Genomic DNA, 26,407 nt, shown 5'->3' on the forward strand with positions numbered 1-26,407 from the left:
ATTCATTCTGATTTGTAAAATAAATGCATTGATTAAAAGTGTATTTATCGCCTTGTAAACAGTACTTTAACAAAAAAATATCAAACCCACAGGTTGCAGGTATTTGCGGTTCACGATTATTTTGAAGAAATACATCTCCCACAAGGCATCATAAACAATGGCGGACACAAACGTCAAACTGCGCATGCTCGTACCGTTGTCGGAAAAATGGCGGCACTGCTGATGCAGGAGTTGGAAGGTTTCGACCTATCAAAGATACCAAAAACCATACAAAACAAACTCGAGAGGGCTTTTTCGGATCAGCAGTATGAAATTGATTATCTAAAAGCACAACATGAGCAATTTCGTGTTGACAGCGGTAAGATATTGCCTAGTATTCTGTCAGCTATCGTTGCTAACGTGCTATATGTTTTGCTTTGCTCGACATCAAGCACGCACGTTGGTGAATGGGACAAAGTAGCTAAAAGTGAATAACGTTGCTAAGAGCTTACTGGGAGATTTACCTTACATGCCTCATTATTGTACCTGTCTACCAACAGCTATTGGAGTTTGTGCGAAAGCTCAAGTTAGCTGTTAGCGGTTATGTGTGGACACAACTTGACGCTAGGGTTAGCTTAGCTAGCTACCCTCTGAGCTAACTGCAGTGTCAACAAGATGACATTCAACGACACACACTTAACTGGCTAACTGATTAACACCAGTCAATTCATCATGTTAACGTCTCGTGTTGTGTATGTTCCGTCCCTCTTCCTATAGAACAACAATTCTTTGAAAAGGTGAACCAACTTGCTCAGTGTCAAGATGATTTTTTGTCCCAGACTCAAGAACATCGTAAACTCAAAGAGGAGTTTCAAAATCAAGGTAAGAGTGAACTTATTGCTGTATAGTATCCGGTTTTAACTTGACTTCTCAAGATTGCACTACTTCATGATTTGCTTTGCTTTAAATCTCCCTTTTTAGAGGAGGCTCTTATACGTGTGCGCGAGAAGAACAGAGAATATGAATCCGCACAAGAGAGGCTGTCATCTGAGCAGGTACAAAACGCAATCAGTTGTACATGGTTGGTTATATTCAGTGTCTACGTTTCATGCACTTTATAACACTTAACAATAACTATGTCATATGTTTGTCAGAAGTGGTGTACGTCTGAATTTGACTCAATCAATTTGTCTGCTAAGTTTGGTGCAGCTTTTCAGTTTATTTCAGATGTTAGACTTGCTTTTTTATTTTAACAACTGTCTCTGAACACATCGATTTGAGACAAACACAATCGTTGAACTCAAGTATGAAGTGTTGAGAAACCATGGACTTCGAGTCTCTCGACCACTTGGAACACTTTTTACACTACATGTCATTCACACTGCATACACTGCTAGAAGGAAATACCATGAAAGGTGCTGCCTGCCCATCAGGACTATCTAACATGCACACACCGTTAAATAATGCTTTTTTTTCAGAGTTTGCTGGCAAAGGCCAAAGAGGAACTGGAGGTTGAAAAGCGAGAACTTGTGCGAACCCTGGAGAGGAGATCCTTGGAAGTGGAGCATTTAAATGGTATGGACAGATAAATTAGTCTGGAGACATTTGCCAAAACCTTTAATTTCTGCTAGTACATGTGCTATTTCTGTTTCTTCTCCAGATGATTTCAGGCAACTCAATGACAAAATGGTGGAGGTTAACACCTCTAAGATGGCCCTGCAGATGAAGTTGGATGAACTTGAATCAGCTGAAGTCAACATTAAAGTGAGTTATATTATTGTTTCGAATAGTATTTCCATCAGATTCGTTCGTTGTGGGAGTGACTTGTACACAGCTGTTACCTAATACTACACTGCAAATGTGTATCTTTTGTTTTTCCTTTAAACAAGTACCTCAATAAAGTGTTGTTTGTTTGTCGTTACAGTACAAGGAGAAGCGCATGAAACAAGAGAAGGACCTTCTGAATGACCAAACATCTTGGCTGAACGAGGAGTTGAAAGCTAAGAGTGAGGAACTGCTGTCCCTTTCCCGGGAGAAGGGAAACGAGATACTAGAACTAAAATGCAATATGCAGAACAAGGACGATGAGGTATCCCTCCTTTTTATTTACATATATACCTACGGTAAACATATATGGTACATTGTGGATACTTTGTAAACAGTCACTTACTGCTGATGCTCTGGCTGAAAGCCGTTTCTCTTTGTATCGAGTTAATTGAAGCACTTCTTTCAGTTATGAATGATTGCCATCATCTTAGTAATTACTACTTTTTTGTGACTTAAGTTGAACAGACTCCTAGACCAAGTGGCCAGTTTGAAGACTTCAAATGAAAACCTTCAGAAACGAAATGAGGACATGATCGACAAATTGAAAGAAGTATGTTTGTGGTATTTCTTACAGCCTATCCCAAGTCTTTTTGTATTTTTTTATTATACTATATTTATATTCTCCAGCAAAGTGATCAGTATTGTAGCACTCAGTGCGATGTTTTAGTCATTAAAGTGTGTGACCTCATCTTTGCTTATCCCAGGCCAGGGAACAACACACTACCATGGAGGAAAAGTTCAGAAACGAGCTGAATGCCAACATTAAGCTTTCCAATCTATACAAGGTATGTGTATATATGACAGACTGCAAGCTCATGGTGTGTTCTACGGCATACCACACAAGCATTTATTTCTACTTTACATTTAGGAAGTGTCACTGTTTCACATTTTCAGAATATGCCAGCGCATCTCAAATGTTTTGGCTTATTTCTCTAGTTGAAATTTGAGTGACATTTAATTAGTCTTGAAGACAAAATAAATTGCCACATGTTTCTTTCATCTGTTTATATATGTGCACTTTATATTTACAGTGATTAAGTTGATCACTTTTTTAAAATAACAGAAGCCTTTTCAATAATTAATAACAAAAGGGTGTTAGATCTGGAGAACACTGCTATGATGTACAGTGGGTGTCATGCCAAGCATAAGTCGCAATTATTTTGCCAACTCTAACTCCGTTGTTGTTGTTGTTGTTGTTGTTGTTGTTGTTGTGGTGGCAGGGAGCGTCAGCGGATTCTGAGGCAAAAAGTGAAGAGCTGAGTCGGGCAGTGGAGGATCTGCAAAAGCTGCTCAAAGATGCTGGAGAAGGTGCGAGTCTATGACAAAGTGACCGCAACTACCATTTTCATTATTTTGTACTTTATTTTTCTCAGAAAAAGTAGTCTGAATATGCTTGTTTGTTCAGCTTAGTTTATGTTTTAGTCTCAGGTTGTTTGTATTCCTTGACATTTGCTCTGTTTGATCTTCATGCCACAGCCAACAAGGCCCTTGAGGATACGTTGCAGGAGATGAATGGAGCCACAGACAAGACTGTGGCTGAGCTAAAAGAGAGGATCCAGAGTCTTGAGAAGGAGCTGGACAATGCCAATGAGCTGCTATCTAGTTCTAAACTTAGAGGTTTGTTTGTTTGATTCTTGTACAATATCCAGCCTAATAGGGATTTCTTATAAAACATGACCTGTGATCTTTCTTTTACTTTTTAAATATCTAGGCCCCATTGGTACAACATTGACGATCACAGAAGAACAAATGACGACAATGTCTCCAACGGCATCAGCTGTATCCAAGATAAAGCCTGGCATGAAGCTGACAGCAGTATGTGCAACTGAATTTGAACACCACAATGAATATTATAACTTATATTTTTCTTACTGGTTGTTGACTGGTTGTGTCACTTGTGCGGTTAACAGTTTTGAACCAACTTGGATGTCTTCTTCACTTACTTCCCCTTTTTAACTATCTTATTTTGACATGAGATGTGATTTGCATTCTCAGTTGTACACTGCATATGTGGAGAGCCAGGAGCAGCTGCAGTTGGAGCGATTGGAGAATAAGCGAGTCAACAAGTACCTGGATGACATTGTGCAGGAAGTGGAGGCAAAAGCCCCAATCCTCAAGCGGCAGAGGGACGAACATGAGCGCATGCAGAAGTCAGTGGCCAGTCTTTCTGCCAAGCTGGAGCAGGCTGTTAAGGTGGGTAATACAGACAAGTAAAGAAATAAATACACTTCTCAGTATTACAAAATGGGTGAAATTAGGGTGAAATTTAGACAATTAGCCGTTTAATTTGCTTATTTGGAAAGCGGTTAGTAAAAACTGCATTTCCTGATGCCTTCCGCACTTCCAGTTGACACGTGTCGATGTTTTTCTTGTACTTTTGATTCAGGAGGTGCATCGTCTGCAGAAGGAAGCTGATGAAACCAACAAGCACTCCTCTGTCCTGGAAAGGGACAACCAGAGGTGTGACCTGCAGCTGAGAGACATGGCTCAACAGGTGGGTGCTCACTCTACACCCAGTCTAAAGGAGAGTCCTGGTTATTTATATAATTTATATAGACCCAATTTCTCCAAATTCTTATTGTCCACGCCATCCTCGGTCTTTCCTGAAAGGTGCGTGTGCTGCTGATCGAGCTGGAAGAGGCTCGTGGGAACTATGTGCTTCACGAGGAGGAGGTGGGCTCAGCCGACGTCAGCAGCACATCGGAGGTGATCAGCCAACACTTGGTGACCTTTCGCAGTGTAGAGGAACTACAGAAGCAGAACCAGCGTCTTCTGGTGGCCCTCAGGGAGCTCAGTGATGACCAGGAGAAAGAGGAGTTTGAGGCCACTGGAAATGAGTACGTAAAGATGTGTGGGGATTTTTATTGTTTCCCTTTTTGGTTTCTTGCAGTAAACAAACTGAACTATAAGGTGCCGATCACACCAGACGCAACTTTTAAAAGCATAAAACAAAAACAATATAGGTTTTAAATTAGTAAATCTATTATCACAAGTAGCCAGAGATGTCAAACTGGGCTACGGTTAAGAAAGATGATCCGTTACAGGCGTGGTGAACTGCAGCTGAGTTTCAACAAAGCCCAGCTTGAGCTGGAGTCCCTGAAGGAGCAACGCAGCCAGCTGGTCAAGACGTCGGAGTCCATCGCGAAGCAGAGGGACATGTACCGTGTGATGCTGGCTCAGGCAACCGGCGTCAGCTTCCCTCAGCAGGGTAACAGACCACAGATAAAATAAGTTATAATATATAAATTATAAATCAGGCAATTTAAAGTTCAAAGGTAACAAATTGGTATAGTGTTGTGGTTTAAAAAAAAAAAAAAATTATTAGGCTAAACTTTTGAGTGTTTTTCCTTCAGGTACACAATCCGAGGAGTTCACCTTAACCTCCACCCCCCGACGCTCACCTGCAGCCATTCCCACCGCGGGAACGCCCTCTGCACTCGTCTCCATTGCAGCGGAGTCTTCCGAAGCCTTGGAGGCCAAAGCAGCTTTGCATCAGGTGAGAACACATTGAAATAAGACATTTGCAGATGTATTAATCTCGGCCATGCAACAGTCTGTGCACACTGTGGTTTATGTCAAGCAGTGCTTGATGGTTATTTTACTGTAAATCACAGAATGTTGTCAGCTGTCCAGTCTTCTGTTTATTACTGAGCTTAGCAAGGCTATCTGTAGATCTATATTTATGGAAATTGTTATCCACTACGAGCACCCACTTCACTGATGAGCTTGGTTCACTTGTTTCCCCACGTCTGCCACTAGATGTCAATGTGGCTATATTGACAGATCAGCCTTTAATTAAATATTGTGCCATAAACACTCTAACATTTTTTACATATGATGCTAGAGAATGAGTTTGTTGCCCCGCCATAAAAAGGATATTTCATAGACAACAATTTCTACACTCTGTTGACACTAAATTAAATGTCTGATTGCAGTTGCAAGAGGTGTTTTCTGCCTATAAGAAGGAGCGTATGGATTGCAACAAGGCCATGACGGAGCAGAACGAGAAGCTCCAGGAGCAGCTCTCTGACCTCCACTCCCAGAATGCCAAGCTATCGACCCAGCTAGAGTTTGCTTCGAAGAGGTAAGTTAGTTTGAGGAAACCTACTGGTTTACTGGACACTAAATGTGTTTAAAATCAAATCTAGGCGTGAACACAGGCCACTAAAATGAATGTCTCAAAAATATCAGGTACGAGATGCTTCAGGAAAATGTTGAGTGCTACAGGAAAGAGATTGCTTCCCTTCGAGAGAAGGGGCAGAAGATGGCCACAGCCACACAGAAGCATGAGCAGACCATCCACACTTTGAAAGAGGATCTGAAAGATGCCAAAGAGAAACTCACCATGGCCGAGGTTTGTTATTTTATGTTTTAATTTGTCCCAGTGATGTTTGTGGCCACGTTTGCTGCTTTGCATTTTATCATCATTGTGATGGAGGAAGTTCAGTGGGGCATGATTTGGATTTGTGACTGTTTGAGGACTTGAGGAGACACTTTGTCTTATTCCCGCTTAGGGCCGTGCTGAGAGTCTACGTAAGGATAGAGACCAGCTGAAGCTTGTAGAGTCGCAGCTGAATCAGGAGAGGGAGTCGATCCTGAGCCATCAACAGAGCCAGAACATGTTGATGACCAACCTCCAGACTATTCAGGTAATCTAGAAGTATGACATTTGTCACTCATTAGATCTCACACACACACAGTTCACCTTAAAACTGCGGTCTTCTTCTAGGCGACTCTCGAGCGTTCAGAGACTGAGACAAATCAACGTCTAAATAGCCAGTTGGAGAAGCAGGAACGAGAGATCTCCCAGCTGCAGAAGCGACTGGAGCACGAGGTTGAACAGCGCCACCTGCTCAGCAGAAACCAGGACGTAAGCATAACATTGAATAGTTGCCCAGTGTACAAGATCTTTCCACCTCAATCATGTCTGACTTAGTTATTATGTTCAAATGTGTTGTGGTGTTTTAAACTTAACACTTCATATTGAACACACTACAAATGAAGCAAATGCATTCAAACCCAGAAATAGCAGGATTGAATGGTTTGCTCGCTTCTCAATGTCACAGATGCAGTTGATGGAGACAAAGAGGCAGCTGGAGCTCCAGGTACCAGTACACCAGAGGACCAAAGAGCTGCTGACTGCTACCGAGCTGGAGCTCAACACCCTCAGGGTGCAGTTAGGCAGCGGCGAGCCACGTCACAGCCTGAGCTCCCCCTCCACACCCATTATCAGAGGTTGGCATGAACACACTTGCAGACAGACCTAAATCAACGAAACCATACAAAGAGGAATCCATACATGTACATATTTAAATGTATAGCATTTGGTTGTCATCAAATCCCACGGCCACAAAAATTCAAGCAAACAATTCCTCGGTTGACGTCATTGCAAGTCAAATTGTTTATGGCTTCTCATAAAGCCTCGGCCTGTGCAATTATTGTCTCAATTAACATGCTAGTTGGCATTTATTTGGCAAGTTAATAAAAGACGTAAAAAGAATAATGTATTTCACAAATGTGACTCATTCGGTCTAGGATGCTCTAGTCTCACCACCCTATGATATAGAAATATACATACATACATACACATTCACAGTTTATATGAGACGGAAAGCAATAAAAGAGATAGATTTTTAGACCTTATGAAATGTCTGTCCTTAAAACCCCAAAACATTTGAAAGACTGACTCAGACTCCTAACAATGTAATTAGTCTCTAACCATCCAACCGTCCTACAAGCACATACTAATTGAACTGTTTTAAAATTAAAGAAAATGTTCTGCCACTGACTCTTCCTGCTTTCAGGCCTCCCGGGGTCAGATCACGACAAAGAGGACTTGCAGGGCCGTCTGCGGCTGGCTGAATCCCGGGCCGAGGAGCTGGCCGAGAGCCTCAGGGGAGCCACCTCCAGCATGGAGCAGTACAGAGCCATGGCCCAGAGCCTGGAGGAGTGCCTGGACAAAGAGAAACAGGTGCAAAACAAACCCAAACCACTTGTCTGACTACTTTTGTAAAAAGCACTACATTTTGGATACGTGCAAAAAGTAATTGACATCTATTTTTATTGCATGGTTTCATTTTCCTATGTTCCTTTACTATTAAACCACGCTGAGTTTGACAAAAGTTGTCAGCGTGCCTCTTGCCAATTAAACAAATTACATGAATTACTTTTCTAATGACCAGGTAACAGAGCTGGCACGCTCATCCATTGAAGCGCGCATGAAGGAGGCTGAGAAGCAGCACTGCCGGCTGGAAGAAAAGCTTCTGGAAGCAGAGAAGGATAAACTTAATTCAGAGGAGCAGAAGAGGAGAGTCCTGGCCTCACTAGAGGAACAGGTATATTACATTTAATTCAAGAATTAGTAGTTCACATGTTGTTTCCCCCCCTCTACACATGCTGGTCAGTTTTATACAAGTAAGGAAACTTTAATTTTTGTTTGTCTGTTAGATGAGCAGTCTGAGAAGAAGCCTCAGCAGCGCTCAGGCAGATCACCAGGCCGTGCTCCAGAGAGTGGCAGTTGCTGAAGCCCAACAGCAGCAAGCTCTGCAAGACAGCCATGAGCAGGTAAGAAGCTATCAGAATTTAATGTCGAGGAATTAGGGATGTCCATTTTTGTCTCTTACTGATGGCTGACCCATGTTAACGTATCATTAGCTGACTAGATCAGTGCCTCGTGCGCTGTCGTTAAAAAGCACCACAAGCCACCCAGCTCCAACAATAAGGGATGCTGCGGTGCAAAGTACAAAACAGGCAACTCTCCTGCATTCACCCGTCCAGAAGATTTATCAGCCTTGGAGTTGTGTGCATTGTTGTGGACACATGTATCCACTCTACCCTTAAGTCTACACTTCATAAATTTGATTAGCTGCTGTGTCTTGTTATATTACGTCAAACAAATATAGGTCTTGCTTTTCTGATTACCTCTCTTGGACATCTAGAATAACTTTCAACTAGATCATAATGTATGTATTTGTCACGTTTTCCAACAATCTTTTTTCTATTTATTAGTGCAGCTCCAGTAATTAGTGTTGTATTGCCACAACATTGACATTGCACTTGCAATGATTGTGTCAAATCTCTTTTCCCATTTCTTAGGCTAAGCTGGCAGCTGAAGCGCAAAACAAGTATGAGCAGGAGATGATGCTGCACGCAACAGATGTGGAGGCCCTGCAAGCTGCCAAGGCTCAGGCCATGCAGGCCGTTGAGGTCAGACTCCAGCTGGACGAGAGAGCCCAGAGAGTCGGCGCTGAGCTGCTGGAGGCCAGGGTCTCCTGGGAGGAGCAGGAAAAGATCCTTAAGGTGATTTGATAGAAGTACAGTTGATGGCGAGACAGTGTTAGATATAATACATTGGCGTTGGAGACGGCCCTGAAATAAATATTTTTCATTGGTTTTCTGGTTTTGTTTAACGACTCCTGATATTTAAAATGAATTTAGCAATTCTTTCAATCGTAATATCTTTGCTCACGTTATAGGAGGAGATGTCAAAGATGGAAAGCCGCTATGAGGAGTTGCAGAGGCAGAACACCCTTCTGCATGAGCAGATCCAGACCATGAGCAGCAAGCTGGCTGAGAAGTTGCAGCGTGCTGCCAATGAGAGTCCTTTGAACATCTCCCTGACTGAGGAGGGAAAATCTCAAGACCAGCTCCTCGAGATTCTCAGGTAGTGCTTGTTTATGCCAAATCACATAATCCTCGTGTCGTCAAGAAGCCTTGCCATTATGTTGCTCCCGATGATCTCGTTCCTTGTCTTTGATACCTTTTTTTTTCCATCAAAGGTTTGTGCGTCGAGAGAAGGAGATTTCAGAGTCTCGTTTTGAAGTTGCCCAAGGGGAGAGTTTGCGTTACCGTGTGAGGGTGGAGCATCTGGAGCGAGAGTTGAAGGAGCTGCAGGACAGCTTGAGTGCTGCAAAGGAGAGGATGCAGGTGTGTTTTTGTACATACACACAATGTCTCATCTTGTCCACTGGGAAATCTTATCTGTGAATTTTAATTATCATTCAATTGAGTTGGAAGATTGAGAAATCCTGGACATTGCATTGATTTGCTCACTTTCCTCAAAGTGCGGTCCCGTATACTTCATGATATACATGAGTCTAACCTGACTCCTAGGATTCAAACTTAGAGACACTACATGTGACCAAAAGCCCAATGCTAATCCTACTCAGGTGACGGCAAAGACACTGGCTCAACACGACGAACTGATGAAGAAGACGGAAACAATGAGCATCCTGATGGAGACCAACAAGATGCTGCGAGAGGAGAAGGACAAGATGGAGCAAGAGCTGCACCAAACCCAAGCTAAGGTACACAACATTATCCTGGTCTTACAAGCTGCTACATTTTCAAAAAAGTATCTCTGAGTGAGTCCAAATCCAGACGTTTTTCAGCTCATCTTCTGTGTATTGCAGGTACAAAAGCTGGAGTCGGACCTCATGCCACTGCAACAGGCCAACTCTGAGCTGAGTGAGAAGAGCGGCATGCTGCAGGCGGAGAAGAAGATACTTGAAGAGGAGATCAAGCGCTGGAAAGCTCGAACCCAGGTCAGTGAATAATGCTTTCTCGTAAGGAGAGAAACGCATCTGCCATCAGAAAAGCCGAGGTGACTATTTATTCCTCATTTATCTTTTTTGCACCACTAACGCGCAGCCTTTTCTCTCATTATTTTAGTATTTGGTGAGCCAGCAAAAAGATTCAGACCCAGAAGAGTACAAGCGTCTGCACTCTGAGAAAGAGGGCCACCTCAAACGCATTCAGCTGCTCACTGAGGAGAGCACCAGACTTAAAGCAGAGGTGGCCAGGTGAGGCATTATACTGTTTATTTACCAGGATATTAACGTTTTCTCCCATATTGAACCCTACAAGTTATTGTTCTGTCACTTAAGCATTCGTTTTTTTAAATCTCTTAATTTCTGTCTGTAGGACCAATAATCTTACAACATCTCTGCAAAGCCAGATGCAGAACTTGCGTGATAATATGAGTAAGATAAGTGACGAGAGGAATAAGCTGAAGAAGGAAGTGGAAACCAAGAACCAGGAACTCCAGGAGAAAGTGCGAACTATCACTCAGGTCAAGAAGATTGGACGCCGTTACAAGACTCAATATGATGAACTCAAGTTGGAACATGACAAGGTGAGAGCTCAGTATTTCATCTCACTGCTTAAGTCTTAATTCCTAATTTAATAAAAAGGATTTGCTGTATTGTTCAATTGAAGTCCATTTTAAACAGTTGCCCAAAGCTACCTGTTGATTATGACATAATTATTTGTCAAAATGCATTTCCCCTAGTTGGTAGCCGAAGCCGCGGCAGGCCCTTCCCAAGAAGAGGAGGCTCGTCAAGCCTCAGTTCAGGAGCTGCAGAGCCTCCGAGATTCTCTGAATCAGGCAGAAACCAAGACCAAAGAGCTGGAAGGACAGCTGGAGAACATCAACAAGGTCAAACTTTGAATCACAAAAGTTTCAGCCAAGACTTTTGACTAAACTGAATACTAGACTAAGTCTAAAATGGGCATAGATTCCTCCCAAGAAGGGAGTCAATGTACACTGATCAGTTTACACGATCATAGAGCTTGCGTAGTTGTTATATCATTAATTATTGCATACATATTATTCAAAAGAGGCAGTACAGTGTTCTCCATAATATGCTTTCCTTTGTATAAATATTCATAAGTGTCATGTCTTCCTGTCCTGTGACAGGTGGTCACAGAGCGTGAGACCGAAGGGCGTAATGCCCAGGAACAGTCGTCCAGGCTGCAGACGGAGCTGACCAGGCTGAGGCAGGAGCTGCAGGAGAAAGCCTCTCACGAGGAGACGCTGAGGCAGCAGATGACTGACAAAGAGGACAAGACCAGGAAGGCCATCGTCTATGCCAAGCAGAAGATCAACCAGCTCACGAGTGAGAGGACGTCCCTCATATTGCAACCAATAGACCGATGATAAAGCTCCCATGCTCTTTGCCCTCATTGTGCTGTTGCTTATTGGTTTTATTTTAATCTTAGACTGAAATGATTTATGTCCAGGCACTAAAGACCAGCTGCAGAAGGAAAACGAGGAGCTGAAGCAACAACGCGAGGAGCTGGAGGTGCGAGTGAGCGCTCTCAAGTCTCAATACGAGGGCCGTCTGAGTCGACAGGAGAGGGAACTGAGAGACCTGCGAGGTCAACAGGAGAGGCAGGAGCAGAGGGATGAGCCACCCGAGGCGGGTCCCAGTAAGGTTAGTCTGCTTTCTAAAACAAACTGTTAACTTATACACATCTGTTTTTCTCTGAACATGTTAAACGGGTTGTCGAGAGGAGGTGAAACAAAATGAAGTCTGTAAATGTTTGTGTTGCTGGCAACCTGACACTTTTTATCACTTTAGAAATTATCTAAACTGTTTCTAAAGCCAAAGATAATTTGTGCAGAGTTTCTTGCTTCTACATACTCGGATGGAACAACGTTTGACAAAGATATTTGCAAAGTTAATAAATGTGATCAGACAATGGCAACTTTCCGAAAGTCTAAAAAAAAAAAGGAGGTCAAGTGACATTGTTGCAAGTTTTATGCAACTACAGTATCATGACTCGGCATCTTCTTTGTTTTCCATCATAACTTTTGTCTTTCTGTCCTGATTTTCAGACCCAGGAGCAGCAGAGGAGCACAGAACAGAGGCAGATCAGTCTGAAGACGACACCAGCGGCAGACAGGGGGAGGTATGATGCACAACCACTAAAACTGCATATTAGTTTCCACTGCAGTGCAACACACATATAAGTGAACACACTTTTCCTGCATTTCTGAAATCCTCCTTAGTACACTTGCTGTGACTTGTTCAAGCCTTTCCTTTATGAAATGTTCATGAATTGGGTCATTAGTGAAGTCCTGATCTTTGTCTTTAATCAGTGCCAGCACATCTGAGCCTCCAACTGCCAACATTAAGCCAACACCTGTGGCTACATCAAGCAAGCAGCCTGTCAATCCGGGGAACAAACCCACTCCGAGAGCGAGCATCAGGCCCATGATTACCCCAGCTACTGTACCCACACCAACTCCCACGGCTACCGTCATGCCCACCACACAGGTGGAGACCCAGGAAGGTAAGTTCACCTAAAGACTCGAACTTTCAGTGTGGGAAACCAGCCAAAGGAGTATTGTCGCTCAAGATGAATGTAACACGTTATTCTAGTAAAGGTATTGCTTCAACAAAGGACTTTTCCCTGTGTGTTAAGTGTTATGAATCCAGTTACAGTCTTAATAAAAAGCTGGCTCTGTTTTCCACTAACTCAATTTCCCTACAGCCATGCAGTCTTCTGAAGGCCCACCAGTGGAGCACGTGACCGTGTACGGCAGTGCCAGCGGCTCGGTGCGCTCCGCCAGCCCCAACGTCCAGACCACCTTAGCTAGCCCCATGCTAACCGTGCAGCAGACCCAGACGCAGACCACGGCGTTTGTCCAACCGACTCAGCAACAGAGCATGACCCACCCGGAGCCAGCCAATCAGGAGCCGCTACCCATTGTCATTGAGGCGACACCGAGCTCGCAGGTGGAATGGCCTTCAACGTCCTCTTCTTCCTCCGTGTTTGGAACTGGTACGAAACCTTTTTGAGAAATTGAGATGTTTATATGGAATAGCAACGCCTGTGTATGCCAATGCTGTATTTGGGGAAGATATTAGGATAGATATGCATTTTAAATGCATTCATGTACATATTGTAATTAACTAGATTTAACACCCAAGCTCGTGTTTTGCAATTGGTCATGCTTATTTTCGGAAATGTGTCATTTAACTGAGGAATATAGTTGTGTCCATTTTGGATACTTGCTGCTACGGATTAAACAATGATAGGTTTCCCTTTTTTTATTTATGTTTTGATTGGGCCACATTTTAGACGTTGTGTGGTATAAAAAAAAAAGTATATTTATCATGCCGTATCTCTAGTTTCAGCAACGCCAGGAACCTCCTCCATGTCAAAGAGGCCTCGTGAGGAGGAGGAGAGCGCCACCGTGGTCACTGACACAGAGTCCACACAGGAGGATACCGCCAGGGCTCCTATCCCTAAAAAGCTGCGCATCATCCAGAGAGTGGATCCAGAGGTATGGAGAGGAAGAAATCTTAATGAGTGCATTTGTTTTATCCGAAAGCTTAAGTCATGACCGTAACGTCGGTGTTATGTGTCTCCTCAGGAGGAGGTGCTGGTGGAAGACAGTGCTGAGGCTGAGGGTGTGGTGCTGACAGACAGTCAAGATGGTGCAGAAGCAAGCCAGGCAAGCCGTCCCCATATACATTCATATCAAATAGTAAAGAACTCCAGGGCTCGGTACTTCTTTGGACTAAATGTCTCACACGTTTTCATGGAAGTCGTTACCGTTCAAAGAGTGTAGACGAGTCGAATGCATGTTGTTCATAGTGTCCGTTGTTCTGCCCTCCAGACGGAGGACTTTCCAGTACTGGATGAGGGAGATGAGGGTGCTGCTGCCTCCCAGACCATCATGATGGAGCAAGAGGTTACCCTGACCCAAAGTGATGCTCCTCACCAGCTCCAGCAGGAAGTCATCGTCATCGTGACGGACACAGAGAGTGATGAGGACGAGGATGAAGAAGAGGAGGAGCAGGTAGTGACTCATGCCGAGCATTTTAAAAGGCATAGTGTAAAGTGAAATTTGACACTCGGCCCAGTCTTTTAAAAAAGATGAAAAGGTTCCACTAATGATTTGATCACTGCACGACGTAGGACTACGAGGAGGTGGACGACGATGACGATGAGGAGGAAGATGAAGATGAGGAGGAGGAGGACGACGACGACGACGGAGAGATGGGGGAGGAAGGAGAAGACAGTAACGAGGGGAGCGGAGACGGGAACGAGGTTTACGAAGAAGACGACGCAGAGGTTAGAGTCTGACCCCCATAATATATTCAGTTACACAGTTGACCTTCTCCGCACCCACACGCACAACTTTTGCATCCTGTACAACACGTTAACCCACCCCACGCTTTCCTCAAGACATTTATGTGCAGTTTCCAGCTCTCATACACTCAGTTTTTCCACACAGTCTCGCTTCATTTGCATTTTGTCCCTGTGTCGTAACTTTCTGTCTGCATAGAAGCTGCGTGTGTTGACTTTTTTTACCTTTTCACTCTCGTCTGGTTGCACATGTTCTGAAGGATGAGTCAGTGTCTGTGTGAACTGTCGATGTCATTATGAGACATTTTAGACGCAACAGAAAGGTCGTCCTCAGCAGACGACCAGTTTTTATGACATTTCCAAGCAGCAATGTTCCTTAAAAGTTTCTAGTTGTTTTAGTAAGCTGAATCCGGTAAATCTGGATGGAAAGTAAAAAACAGAATACAAATCAGAGATGATTACAGAATATGTATTTTTTTTTAAAGCAACTAACACATTAAGTTATTCTGAAATAATACTCAAATTATTGGGCGACTCTTATTGTTGAATTAAAAGGTTAACAAACATGCCCACTCTGTCCCGAGTATAATAAAAGGGCATGTAAAAGTAACTTTAGGCTTCCCGCTGATCCTTAAAAAGGCTTAAAGATGCTTACAGCTGGAGAGAAGGTTGTTTTGATTGTAAAATAAAAAATTTTCCCACGTTTTTGCATTGTAAAATCTCCAAATAGTATTTGTTTCATATATAATTTCTCAACTGCCTCTTGTAATTTCGGCAAGCAGACCCTGAATTAAACGGTAAAACAGAACGTCAGACTAGATCAGTCTGATTTGAAGTTGTTTTTGCCTGCTTGCTGTGGGTTCAGAATAGTTCCTCAACCTTTGAAACTAATGCATATCGAAGTACACTAACTTTTCTTTTACTCACAATTTCTGGCCTTTTCTAAAGGGCATCTTTGTCCAATATAGGGGAAAGGTTGAATCATAATCTCTATGTGCTGCTCTGCCAGTATATCCTGGCATCTAACACGCTTCCTCCAATTTAACCAAACTCTTTTCTATTCCCATTCCCGCTTTTTTTCTCTCCCCTTTTCTCCGACCACCTATTCTCTTTAATATTTCCTTTGTCCTTTCTTTTCTCAGGGAGCTGATGTAACGGACCCGGGCACAGAGACAGAAGAGAGTTTGGGGGCGTCTGACTCCACCCAGAGGCCAGCCGATTCCCAGACACCCAGCTGTAAGATCCAGGAAACCTTGTCAAATTCACATACGTAGATCCACCTCAGACTCTCCACATGCGCTCATAAACTGTCCCGCCACTTAATTAGATTATCAGACACTCGACAGTGACTAAAAAATATGTAATATGATGTTTGTTTGAAGGGATGAGTGGTGCGTGTGCCCAAATAAAGGTCCTTTCAAACAAGGGTTGCTTTTCTTTGGAAACTAATAGAGTAATTATAGTTATTTAGTGGCCTCATATCGATGGGGCGAACAATTTTAAACTCAACTTTAGTATATTAGACCGACCAAGATCTCATGATTAGGAAAAACATAAAATAATGGTTTCATTAGGGAACCAGCCCAGTTTGAAACATACAAAATGTGTTTAATTTCCTCTCTACAATGGTTTCATAATCCTCTTTTGAACAGAAGTACATTGATTTTTTAAAAACATTTTTACTGACTGAAATACAAATAATTTGTTGACCTTTTAAAATGTTATTTCTGCTTTTTTTTATATTCCAGAAATGATTAAGTAACAAGTCAATTGTTTGAGTTTTCATCAGTAGTTTTTAGTGAAACAACTCGTGCGTCAAATGTTATTTCAGATAAGACCTCTGCTTATTTGAGTAATCTACCGTTTCAGTTGACGGCAGTACGATGGAGGCGTACTCTACAGAACAACCGATCACGAGCTCCGGTACGCGGATGCCCCAGTCGCCACGAAGACCTCATCAGCTGCCCGCTCGCCTCAGCATCGCCCCAGAACTGGGACCGCCCGCTCAGGTTCAGGTATGACGGAAGAGTAGTTTGACCCTGAGAAAGTGCGCTTTCCACGTCATCTCTATGTATGGATCATAAACTCGGCTAACCAATGCTGTCCATCATAACTTCACAGCGCGTCCCCGTCCGTCGTCAGTCAGTCGGCAGAGTCCCACAGCCGGTCACTTCTGTAAGTCCGTTCATTCTCGCATGTCGGGCAGACATTTTTTACTCCTGTGTTTCGTATTCAAGACATGTCTTCCTCCGCAGCACCACTCCTTTGATGACGATGACAGGATGGTTCCCAGCACTCCCACTCTGGTGTTGCCGCAGCGCTCCGATGGTTTCGACCAGGCGATCCAGTGAGTCTCAGACCAGGAAGTCAGAATGCCTGTGAACGATGTACAAGTGACTATTAAAATGTCCTACGTTAGGGTCTCAGACATGTATTTTAATTTAATTCACTCAGGAGCTTGAGTCAATTTTTATTTATTAAATAAAAGGGGGAAAAAGTGAAGGGGGGAAGCACCTAAAATACCTTAAACTGCCATCACTGCTGTCGTACGACACCGAATGAGTGTTTTCTGTTTGTCAGCGCTCCTCAAGTCGCCGGCGTGCATCACTTCAGGTTTGGTCTCTCGGACGACGTGCCGCAGACCAGCTCCTCCTCGCACTCGGACCTGGGACAGCTCGCCTCGCAAGGAGGTACTGCACCCCCACAAAACATTATAAAAACACCCCGCCAGCCAACTGCAACAGAAATATAACTTTTAATCCACACAGAACATTAACGTTTTGTTTTTGTTCACTGGTCTTCAGGTCTTGGGATGTACGAGAGCCCATTGTTCCTCGCGACTCATGAAGAGGAGTCTGGCGGGCGCAGCGTTCCCACCACGCCGTTACAAGTCGCAGCACCAGGTAGCCATTTGTTTTTGTCTCGTATCGTCTGATGTGAAGCCGTCTGTTCCTTTTTATCCGTCGACCCCGCCCTCTTCATGGACGTACGTGTATCTCAGAGCTGTACCGTACGCTACAACCAAATCAGCGGGTGCATCTTGTTCTTCTCTTCCAGTAACTATCTTCTCAGAGGTGGCTCAGTCCGACACCACCAGTGAAGCCTCCCAGTCGGTTCCCATGGTGAGCACATCCACACCGGGCCTGGTTGTACCAGGAGCAGCCGGGGAGGACCGGGACGACGTCTTCCTGGAGCCAGACACTGATAGGTGAGGCTCACTCCTCTCTCTGCTTCCTGTCAATCTTTTCACAGTTTTTTTTTTTTCCCCCCTGCTGTTGGAATTCAGCTATCGAGCAGCCTGCAAATGTCCTCCTGTCTTTTAACTGCAACATTCGTTATTTGTTCCCATAAAAAGCTCTAAGCCTGATGTATGTGACCATCTGCTTATTCACTGAAAGTCTGTTCTCTCCTCTGTTGGTATTGAATCAAAGTAGTTAACAGGTTTATAATGAGTGCATCTTGTGATTTTTAGCTTTATTTTCTTGCATTCATGGTTTATACATGTGATCAAATGAATCACATCTCTTTTGTCGCTCTTGTTTATTCCAGGCCCAGTGCAGAAGTATCGGTAGACTCGGTGGTCTCGCAGGGAGATTTAGAGGAGCAAGGCCAGCAATCTGACAAGGTCTGCCTCCCCTCCACCAGTCAGGAGCCCTCCTCCAGCTCTGCAGGTACTGTGCAGACTGAATGACAATCTATCTCCTGTTTTTTTTGTTTTTTTTTAAAAAGGTGTTCAGTTCTGAGTGCTGCGTTTTTCTTTGTTTCTAGATACAAGCAGTGCGCCACACAGACCCTCTAGACCTGCATCCAGCAGACAGCTGCAGCGCTGGCCAGAACACCGCCGCATGAAGAGAGGAGGTAGTGTACACACACACACACACACTCTTACACACAGTTGATCAGCTTGTTATATCAAACCAGTCTTGTTCGAAAATGCCAATAAGTTTGCTTCCAAAACTTTATCCGCTACTTCGTCATGCACGTTAATCGCAGTGCACCACTCACGTTTTCTGCAGAATGACTTAAGCTAAGCCTTCATGCTGAGCAACAGTCACAAAGTGAACACACATCCTGGTAAAGCATTTGTTTCCATTTTAATTACCAGTCATAGCATTTCAAACATGTTGGCGTTTTTATAATTCACTTCAATGTTCAGAATAACAGGAAAAACACTCAGTTTTTGCATTTCATACACATTTTACACAGCCACTGTACACAATGTTTACGTCAATACAAACGACAATATTTGATCTCCCAACAGGTCAGGGATTTCCTTCTCGTGGCGTTGATGGGAGACGATTTGCGAGATGAAGCGCCGGTCAGAAAACTTGGGATCTGTGAGGTTTTCCAATCGCTGTTCAAATTCTATATTCAGCTATGATAATATTTACTCGTTCTGGAGCCTGTTTATTTTTTATTAAAAGTGTTGCTTTTGATTCTTAAAGTACCTTGAGTCCATGCTGACGCTGTGTGTTTTTATGAAGAATGTAATAAACTTTAATGCTGTAAGACAAACGCTGCATGTGATGCAACTTTCCTTCATCACACTCTCGCTGGGCATTTCAAGAAGTCGTTGCTCTGAGGTGACGCGTTGGCTGGAGGAGCAGAAATGACGGGACGTCCACTGCTCATCCTCACCTGGTAGGATTTGGCTGCAAAAGAAATTATTGATTACCAATTATTGATTTATCTCCGGTATTCAGGATGTTCATGCCAGTTTCATTTCTAGTTAACGTGAATTTGGGATGAACAGAATCTCGTGCATCTTCAAACCGTCCAGAGTTTTAAGAACATCTAAGAATCTTCAATAAAATCTTTCATTTAAGTTATTTTTTTACGACCAATGACGAGACACTAACTCCCTCCTGATGATTAAACCGTTAAATGCTTTTCTCAGACAGGAATGACAGTATTCTTCTTTGGAATATTTTACGGCGGTTCCTCCATTTGCGCTGTAGGTTAGAAGGACGCCACCCTAAATGACCTTTACATCTGCCTAATATCCCGGCCCACCCCGACACACATGGTCCTCGTTAGACGCTCAGACGTGATGTGAACGGGGCGAACAAAAGTCTGAGTGCAGACAGACCAGTTTAGGACGTTTTGTTCTTCTGAAGAGGAGCAATTACATTTGTGAAGGAAGAGAAAATACTAATTAAAAACCTTTTTTTTTAAAGTTGTATTGCAGTACCCAGTGTGCGCTACAAGCTAATCAAAAATAAGACAAGGAGTTTCTTTCATAATTGATGAAATAAAAATGTGCAGAACACAGAGCTTGAAACTATATTTGGTTCTCCAACAAATCTCCTTTAATACTAGACAGATTTTAGGGGAAATATCTAAAAAAGCAAAACTAAATCAATGACTTACATCGTGATAAGACGTAGTATTTGTATCTGTCCGGCTCTCTGGCGCTCGGGACGGACACGGCAGCGGTGATGGTGGACGGGAAACCTCTCCAAGATGTCTGGATGTTGACTTCTGTCCCTAGAACGGACACTGCAACCAAAAATGTGAATTCATATACTCGATCAATAAATGTATTTTTCTGGTAAACATCATAACTCCTAGAACGGTTTCAGTCGCACAAATGGTACACACAGGCAACATATTTCCACTTCAGATATTTACAAGAGTGACCTCGCTGACCTTCTTCACCGACACAAAAGGATGACTCACTTTTTCAAAGTTTATGTGAATTGAAGTAAATGTGTTAAAACGTTTGGTCAAACGCGCAGTGCACTCGTCAAGGTTACAGGTACACAATAGTCTCTCATTGTTAAAATGAATGTATGCTCAAATAATTATTGTCCTGTAAACATTTATCATTCTTGGAGTACCTGCTTGTCGGACCGTTCGGACGCGGACGCTGTAAACAGCGTTTTGGGGTTTCTTCACACATGTTGAACGAGTGCCAAACTGGTATGAATATTTCTGCACCAATCCGCCTGGAAGAAGCAATCAAGAGTCAATTTCAGCATGTATTTGCATGATTTACACAGTATTTCATTAATACAATCAATAAAGAAATTGAGAAACAAGAGTAAGCTTGATGCTGTAACAGCAGTGCATCACCTCTCTTGAAGAAGTAAACTGACTCTTTCCTCCTCTGGAACTGAGGCACAGACAGAGCAGCTGTGATTTGACCTCGAAGCCCATCAAAACCGGTTTGAATGGACTTCGGATAGTTGGCATCCAACGCACCGTTTTCAAATCTCCAGTACTGGGATCCCTGTGACGATTGAGCGTCAAACAACAAAAATAAACCTTTCCACCAAGTTACAGAGGATGCTCGAGAGGAAATGTCAGTTTAATGAACAGCCGAGATGACGAGTTTCTCAGGAAAAAAGGCCTCCTGGTACGATGCAAATGAAATGCTCCACATTCAGATTTGTCAAAAGCACTCAGTGGTTTTGGATCAGATGAATCAATATACCTTGAAAATGTAGGTTTTGCCTTGGCAGTTGCAGCGGGTGAACGCGGTGTCGATTGGGGAAGGGACGCCCCACTCTTGGGTGATGCCACGAGCGGGACCAGGCACCATGAATTTGTCCAGAAACCAGAAATAGTGGCCTAAAAAATGTCCAAGTAATAAAAAAAACTCTTAACTTGGCTATAAAGATTTATATGTACTCAGAAAGGAGAAAGATGATTTGTGGTACTGAATTTTCTGCTTACAACTAATACAGAAAGTATTGCATCAAGATTTTCCTCTGAAACAAGTAGAGTTCTTGACAAAATATCCCCCACTTCTCAATCAACTGAGCGCATGTTACATTTCTCAGCTGCCCGCTGGCACTAACCTCTAAAAACCACCATCGTGCCGTTGCTCAGCGTGGTGACGGCACCGAGCGGCCGCCCGCTGCACAGATTGGTATCGTTGTTGTCATCTAAGAAAAAAAGGGCACAATTTGGGAGTAAAGTTTGGATAAACAAGCCAAAAGACATCATAAAACATGCAATCACAAGACGGGTTACTGGGTGTTCTTTGTAAAGTTGTGCTCCAGGAGCTGCAATACATGTTTTCTGTGTCTAAGCTTTATTTTAAAAGTGCAGAGTGGGAAAACAGCCACTTTTGTCACTTAATAAAGTGGAGCTACACTTTGAAGGAAGCCCTGAGGGATCAGGACAAAACAACGAGCTCATAAAGCAGCCTGAGAACAGTCAGAAACAGGTACCAGAAAATAGAGGCCTCCATTTTTAGCAATAGTGTTAGACTAGACATTTTATATCTTCAACAACACAGGGAGAACATTTCAGTATTTTCAGTACATTTCTCCTCTCAAAGTCGCATCATTCATCTTTGTGTTGAGAATCTGGACCAAGAAACTTTTCCTACCTGCTTGGTAATCTGTAAGGTCGTCGGTGTTGAGAGTTAGTGCGGGGTCCAGAGGCTTAGTCTCAGGTTCGGAGCTGGGTTTAACCAGATTGGGTTTAGTCGGCAATGGCGCGTGTGGGTCAGGTTGGCTCTGGGGCTTTGAGGTGGCCTTGGGTGGTGCGGGGCGTTTGGTCGGGTCCGGTGTGACATTGAGTGGACGAGCAGTGGTCATTCCCGGTGTGTCGTCCTCTGTGGTGTCACGCTGCACCGCATCCGTGGATGAGGGGATGTGGGGCGTCGGGGCGTCGCCCTCTGGCGAGATCACGATCCCCTCTGGAGAAACGCTGGTTGGAGGATCTTCAAGGTCTGATGGAGGGCCGGTTGGGACGCCGCCTGCGTCGCTGTCGGTATCGCCCGGCTCGTTTGAAGCGGCCGCCGCGGGGATGGGTGTCGGGTCCGGCTTTGAGGCCGGGATGACAGCGACCTCAGAGTTTTCCAAGGCCGTGGAGGAGCCCTGTGCGGGTCCTGCGGAGGCGGTTTGGGATACGGTTGTTACCTCTGGTTCGTCAGACGAGCCCGCGGTCGGATCCACGGAAAGAATGCCGTCGTCGAGCGGTTCTTTTGCCGGCCCCGTCGACTCAAGCTCCGGCGGGTCGGCCGTGGGGGAATTCTCCGTTTGTGGTACTGAAGTTGAAGGAAGCCGGCTGGAGACAGAGACAGCTGCTCCTGTGGGCGGAGGGAGAGTTGCTGCTGGGTCGGATGAGCTGGTCGGATCTATGGCAACTGGAGGAGGACCGACATGATTTTTATCAACTTCAAAATCATCAAATTAAGGACAGCATGTGTGTATCGGTGGCAAAGTAAAAGAATATATAAGTAGAGAAACATACATAAAAGTAAAGCATGTAATTGATCATCCTCCACACAAACAAGGAGCATGAAACATGTCAACATAAATAGCGCAAACCAATGATAAGACATATTTATCCACTAGATGTTAAAACGTTTGCATTGTAGTCGTTTAAAATGTTTTCTAAACAAAGATTTTGAAGAATTGATGTATTTTATTGTAAAAACTAAGACAATCTATGGTGAATATGGTATAGCCACAATAATTACACATCTATGTCGGGTTTTGGATCAACACCGCTCTCTTCATGTTGTTTATTATTATTATTATTATTATTATTTGTATTTGTGCCTGCCAGGTAGTGCCTTGATATCACGTACCTGTGCTCTCTGTGGAGGCCTCCTCAGTGGAGAGGTGAAGTGTGGAGGGGTCGTCATCAGCCTGTGCTGGTTTGGTGTCTGAGATGGTCGTTTTCGTTGGCGGCAAGACTGTAAACTCCAGAGGATCCTGATCCAGGATGGGTTCGGTAGGAATGAGATCCAGCGGGTCAGCTGTGGACGGTCCGTTGCCACTATCGGCGCTCTCTAGGATCGGACTTCCCTCCAGGTCCTCCACTCCATTATTGATGAACTCATCATTGGGGAAAAGCAGGCTGTCCATATCTAGAGGAAATTGGCAAATGGTACAAGATGCAGGCCTGATGTCACACTCATGAAACCAGCTAGATTTGAACTGACCAGTGGAATCACATGGTCATCTGTGGCTAAATCTAAATATTACAATACAAGATAAATTGGCAATGTCTGGATCCCGCTTTTGTTTTCTTGAGCCTGCACATCTCTGACTCTGGATGTCTTGACATTCCAGGTGGAAATGTCACAACGCAACATCTTCCTCCCGAGAGAGAAGTGACACGGACGCAAGAGTGTCACCACCCACAAACCCACAAAACTATTTCCGAGCCCAACTGTTGAAAAAAAATAAAGAAATCCTCCAAGAAAAATGTTCTGTCACCCTTTTCTTGGCTGTATTTTGTGCTTTCCTCTCTTGTGACTGAGCCTGTGCCAGTAACCCTCCTACTCACTCAGGACAACATTGCTTCCTTGTGTTTCTGTTGGCTAGTGGGGCTCGTGCTCTTGGCTTGTTCTGGAGGAGACTTGGCCTCGAAAAAAGCAAACCACAGCAACAGGGCCGCAGTGTGGCTGTCGGCCGAAAACATCTTTCTGCCGTCTAACTAACATACGCCTGATTAAACAAAACACTTATCACTGAGGTAATGTCAAAGGATCATTAGTTTATGTCTTTGGAAACCAGCAGCAACTATTTAAGATGTGAAATAAAGTCGATGTTTTCCTCCTCGAGTCACCTGCATCGCTTCCCTCGCTGAATGTAGAAGGCTCCGTCGGTTCATTCTCAGTCGGCTCTGTGGGAAAAAAAACAACAATTTGTCTTGAATCCTAAATTACTGATAATATTGAAAAGAAATCAACCTTTTTTTGCCAAGTCAAATATACCTGTGGGCTTGTTATCATTTACATTATTGCATGAATTAGTCTTCACTGGTTCTGTTGCACTGGCTGCTCCACTGATTTCTTCTGTGGTAATTAACCAAGACAGAAAATATTGTCAAATTTAGCCCGATGCAGATTACTGCGTGCATTTCATGCTACATGCCACATGCTAGTGGACATGCCATGTCGGATTAATCCTGGCTTCTTTGCACTTCACCATGCAATCATACACACTTTACGAATCTCAAATGATAATCGATGCACGACAGTGCAACAGAGAGGCCGGACTTCAACGTGCACACGACCTGCACTGTGAAGGTCACGCGACCCTGTGAAGGTCACGCGACCTTCACAGTATTTGCCGATCATGTGTGTCAAAATGATCGCCAAATGTCAGAGGAAGACACCAAAGATGTAAAAAGGAAACACATTTCACTTAATCAGGATCACAGCGATGATACTGCGAACAAAAGTGGAGTTGAACATGCAGAGTATTCACACACACACACACACACACACACACACACACCCATGCTGACGTTGTTGGATGGGGCTTACCCTCTGCTTTACAGTGGAGTTTGTGGTCTGGACAACACTGCTTGTAACTGGAGCAGTCGGAGTCGCAGCTGCACAGCCGGCCTCTTTTGAAGCTTTCTCCACAGCGTCCTTTACAGGAGTTTTCTGTTGCACACAAACACATTTTTATTCATCTGGAACATCCAGGCAGGATGTGCATTGTTGCTCTAAAACTTAGAAAATGTTTTATAAATCAACCTTTGTATGGTGGTCGGGTCTGTGGGCCCCGTTTTTAATTTTTCATCAAAGCAAAAACAATATGATTCATTATTTTCTCGAGCTCAGACTTATTGGCTTTGGCTCATTTCCTGTGAATAACATATATCAGACAATTTTACACCGTAACCCCCCCTACACATTTATATTACACACACGGTGTTCGGGCTAATAAAAGTGTGGAAATTGTGTACCTGAATTAAATTATTAACCATATTTACTATTTATATTGCTTCTAATTGGGATAAAGAAAACATCTGTTGATTGTGTTGAATTGAAAAACCCCAAATACAGCGGGTCCAACAGACCCACAACACTTGTTGAGTAACTAAAAAAATGAACACCATTGACCGAAACTGTTCAGTATCTTCTGTTATTGGATGTCAGAAGGGAAAATTCTCACTCGTGGTGCATTGGGCCTCAAAGTCTTTGCAGCACTCTCCATAAGACAGGCAGTTGTAATCACACTGACACACGGAGCCTCTGCTGTACCCGCCGCCACATCGACCTTTACAGCTCGCTGTTGATGAGATGAAAAGAAAATGTCAGAGAGGGATATAACAACATCTGTGCCTTTTTAAAATTCATATCATCTGCTGTCTAATAACTTGTGCTCTCGGACATAGTGTGTAAATAACAAGACTGTGCCAGACATTGATTTCTAAAGTAGTGACAAATATATGTTCACCCCCCCTTCCTCTGGTAAATGATTATAAACAGAATAAACAGTACAAGAGCAAAAAACATCCTGGATACATCCCAGGAAAGAAAATCCGTCATTATAAAACACTGAAACACTGAATAATACATTTCAGTTCAATGTTTCTCTCTACAAAGTCCACACGTGTCATACTCACCCTGAGCAGCACTAAATGGCAACGCACACACCAGCAAAATAACAGCACAAAGTACAGTGGGAGACATCTTTCTGTAAACAAGAAACAACGCACGAGGCACAAAGAGTAAATACATCGGAGCAGAAATAGCATTCATTCATTCTGAAAGTCCTGAAAGTGATAAAAATAAAAAGGTAACCCACCTTCGTGAAGCTTCTGTCAGAACACTGCTGGATGTTCCACTCGGCCGCTCTTTAAAAGGCTGAGCGAGGCCGGCTGACTTCCTGTTAATTGGTGGGTCCAGTCTAATTAAAAGTGTGATGAGCTCACAGGCTGGAGGGAGGATCCTCCAGACCGGACCAGACCATTGGTCCAGACATCATGATTCCCAAAAAAACAACTGGAAGCACAT

At 43.6% G+C, this 26,407-nt stretch overlaps 2 protein-coding genes across 2 annotated transcripts; one reads left to right on the forward strand and one right to left on the reverse strand.

Annotated features, from left to right (window-relative positions):
• Positions 1 to 150: 150 nt before the first annotated feature.
• On the forward strand, positions 151 to 19,203 carry tprb (translocated promoter region b, nuclear basket protein). Its single transcript, XM_068589650.1, has 51 exons — positions 151 to 358; positions 757 to 861; positions 961 to 1,034; positions 1,458 to 1,554; positions 1,640 to 1,743; positions 1,904 to 2,068; positions 2,264 to 2,356; positions 2,511 to 2,591; positions 3,027 to 3,114; positions 3,283 to 3,423; positions 3,518 to 3,621; positions 3,802 to 3,999; positions 4,193 to 4,300; positions 4,417 to 4,643; positions 4,851 to 5,014; positions 5,160 to 5,302; positions 5,742 to 5,890; positions 5,998 to 6,160; positions 6,321 to 6,455; positions 6,536 to 6,676; positions 6,873 to 7,041; positions 7,611 to 7,777; positions 7,989 to 8,141; positions 8,254 to 8,370; positions 8,902 to 9,105; positions 9,282 to 9,469; positions 9,585 to 9,732; positions 9,975 to 10,112; positions 10,218 to 10,349; positions 10,477 to 10,607; positions 10,729 to 10,939; positions 11,096 to 11,242; positions 11,504 to 11,702; positions 11,827 to 12,020; positions 12,425 to 12,498; positions 12,689 to 12,882; positions 13,084 to 13,374; positions 13,725 to 13,879; positions 13,970 to 14,050; positions 14,216 to 14,398; positions 14,518 to 14,673; positions 15,831 to 15,924; positions 16,558 to 16,703; positions 16,810 to 16,863; positions 16,944 to 17,035; positions 17,269 to 17,378; positions 17,493 to 17,591; positions 17,746 to 17,896; positions 18,238 to 18,359; positions 18,457 to 18,546; positions 18,950 to 19,203. The coding sequence occupies exons 1-51, from the start codon at positions 208 to 210 to the stop codon at positions 18,997 to 18,999; spliced, it is 7,071 nt and encodes a 2,356-aa protein (XP_068445751.1). The 5' UTR covers positions 151 to 207; the 3' UTR covers positions 19,000 to 19,203.
• Positions 18,785 to 26,083, reverse strand: prg4b (proteoglycan 4b). Its single transcript, XM_068590142.1, has 13 exons — positions 26,017 to 26,083; positions 25,563 to 25,679; positions 24,926 to 25,048; positions 24,371 to 24,451; positions 24,223 to 24,279; positions 23,237 to 23,518; positions 22,028 to 22,789; positions 21,492 to 21,578; positions 21,125 to 21,261; positions 20,764 to 20,920; positions 20,529 to 20,636; positions 20,059 to 20,187; positions 18,785 to 19,340 (listed from the first exon to the last, which is right to left on the reverse strand). The coding sequence occupies exons 1-13, from the start codon at positions 26,081 to 26,083 to the stop codon at positions 19,231 to 19,233; spliced, it is 2,217 nt and encodes a 738-aa protein (XP_068446243.1). The 3' UTR covers positions 18,785 to 19,230.
• Between the last annotated feature and the right edge of the window lie 324 nt (positions 26,084 to 26,407).

The sequence above is a fragment of the Clinocottus analis genome, unplaced genomic scaffold (genome assembly GCF_023055335.1).
Source record: "Clinocottus analis isolate CAN_PGR_092001 unplaced genomic scaffold, fCliAna1.0.p SCAF_23, whole genome shotgun sequence".
NCBI lineage: Eukaryota > Metazoa > Chordata > Actinopteri > Perciformes > Cottidae > Clinocottus > Clinocottus analis.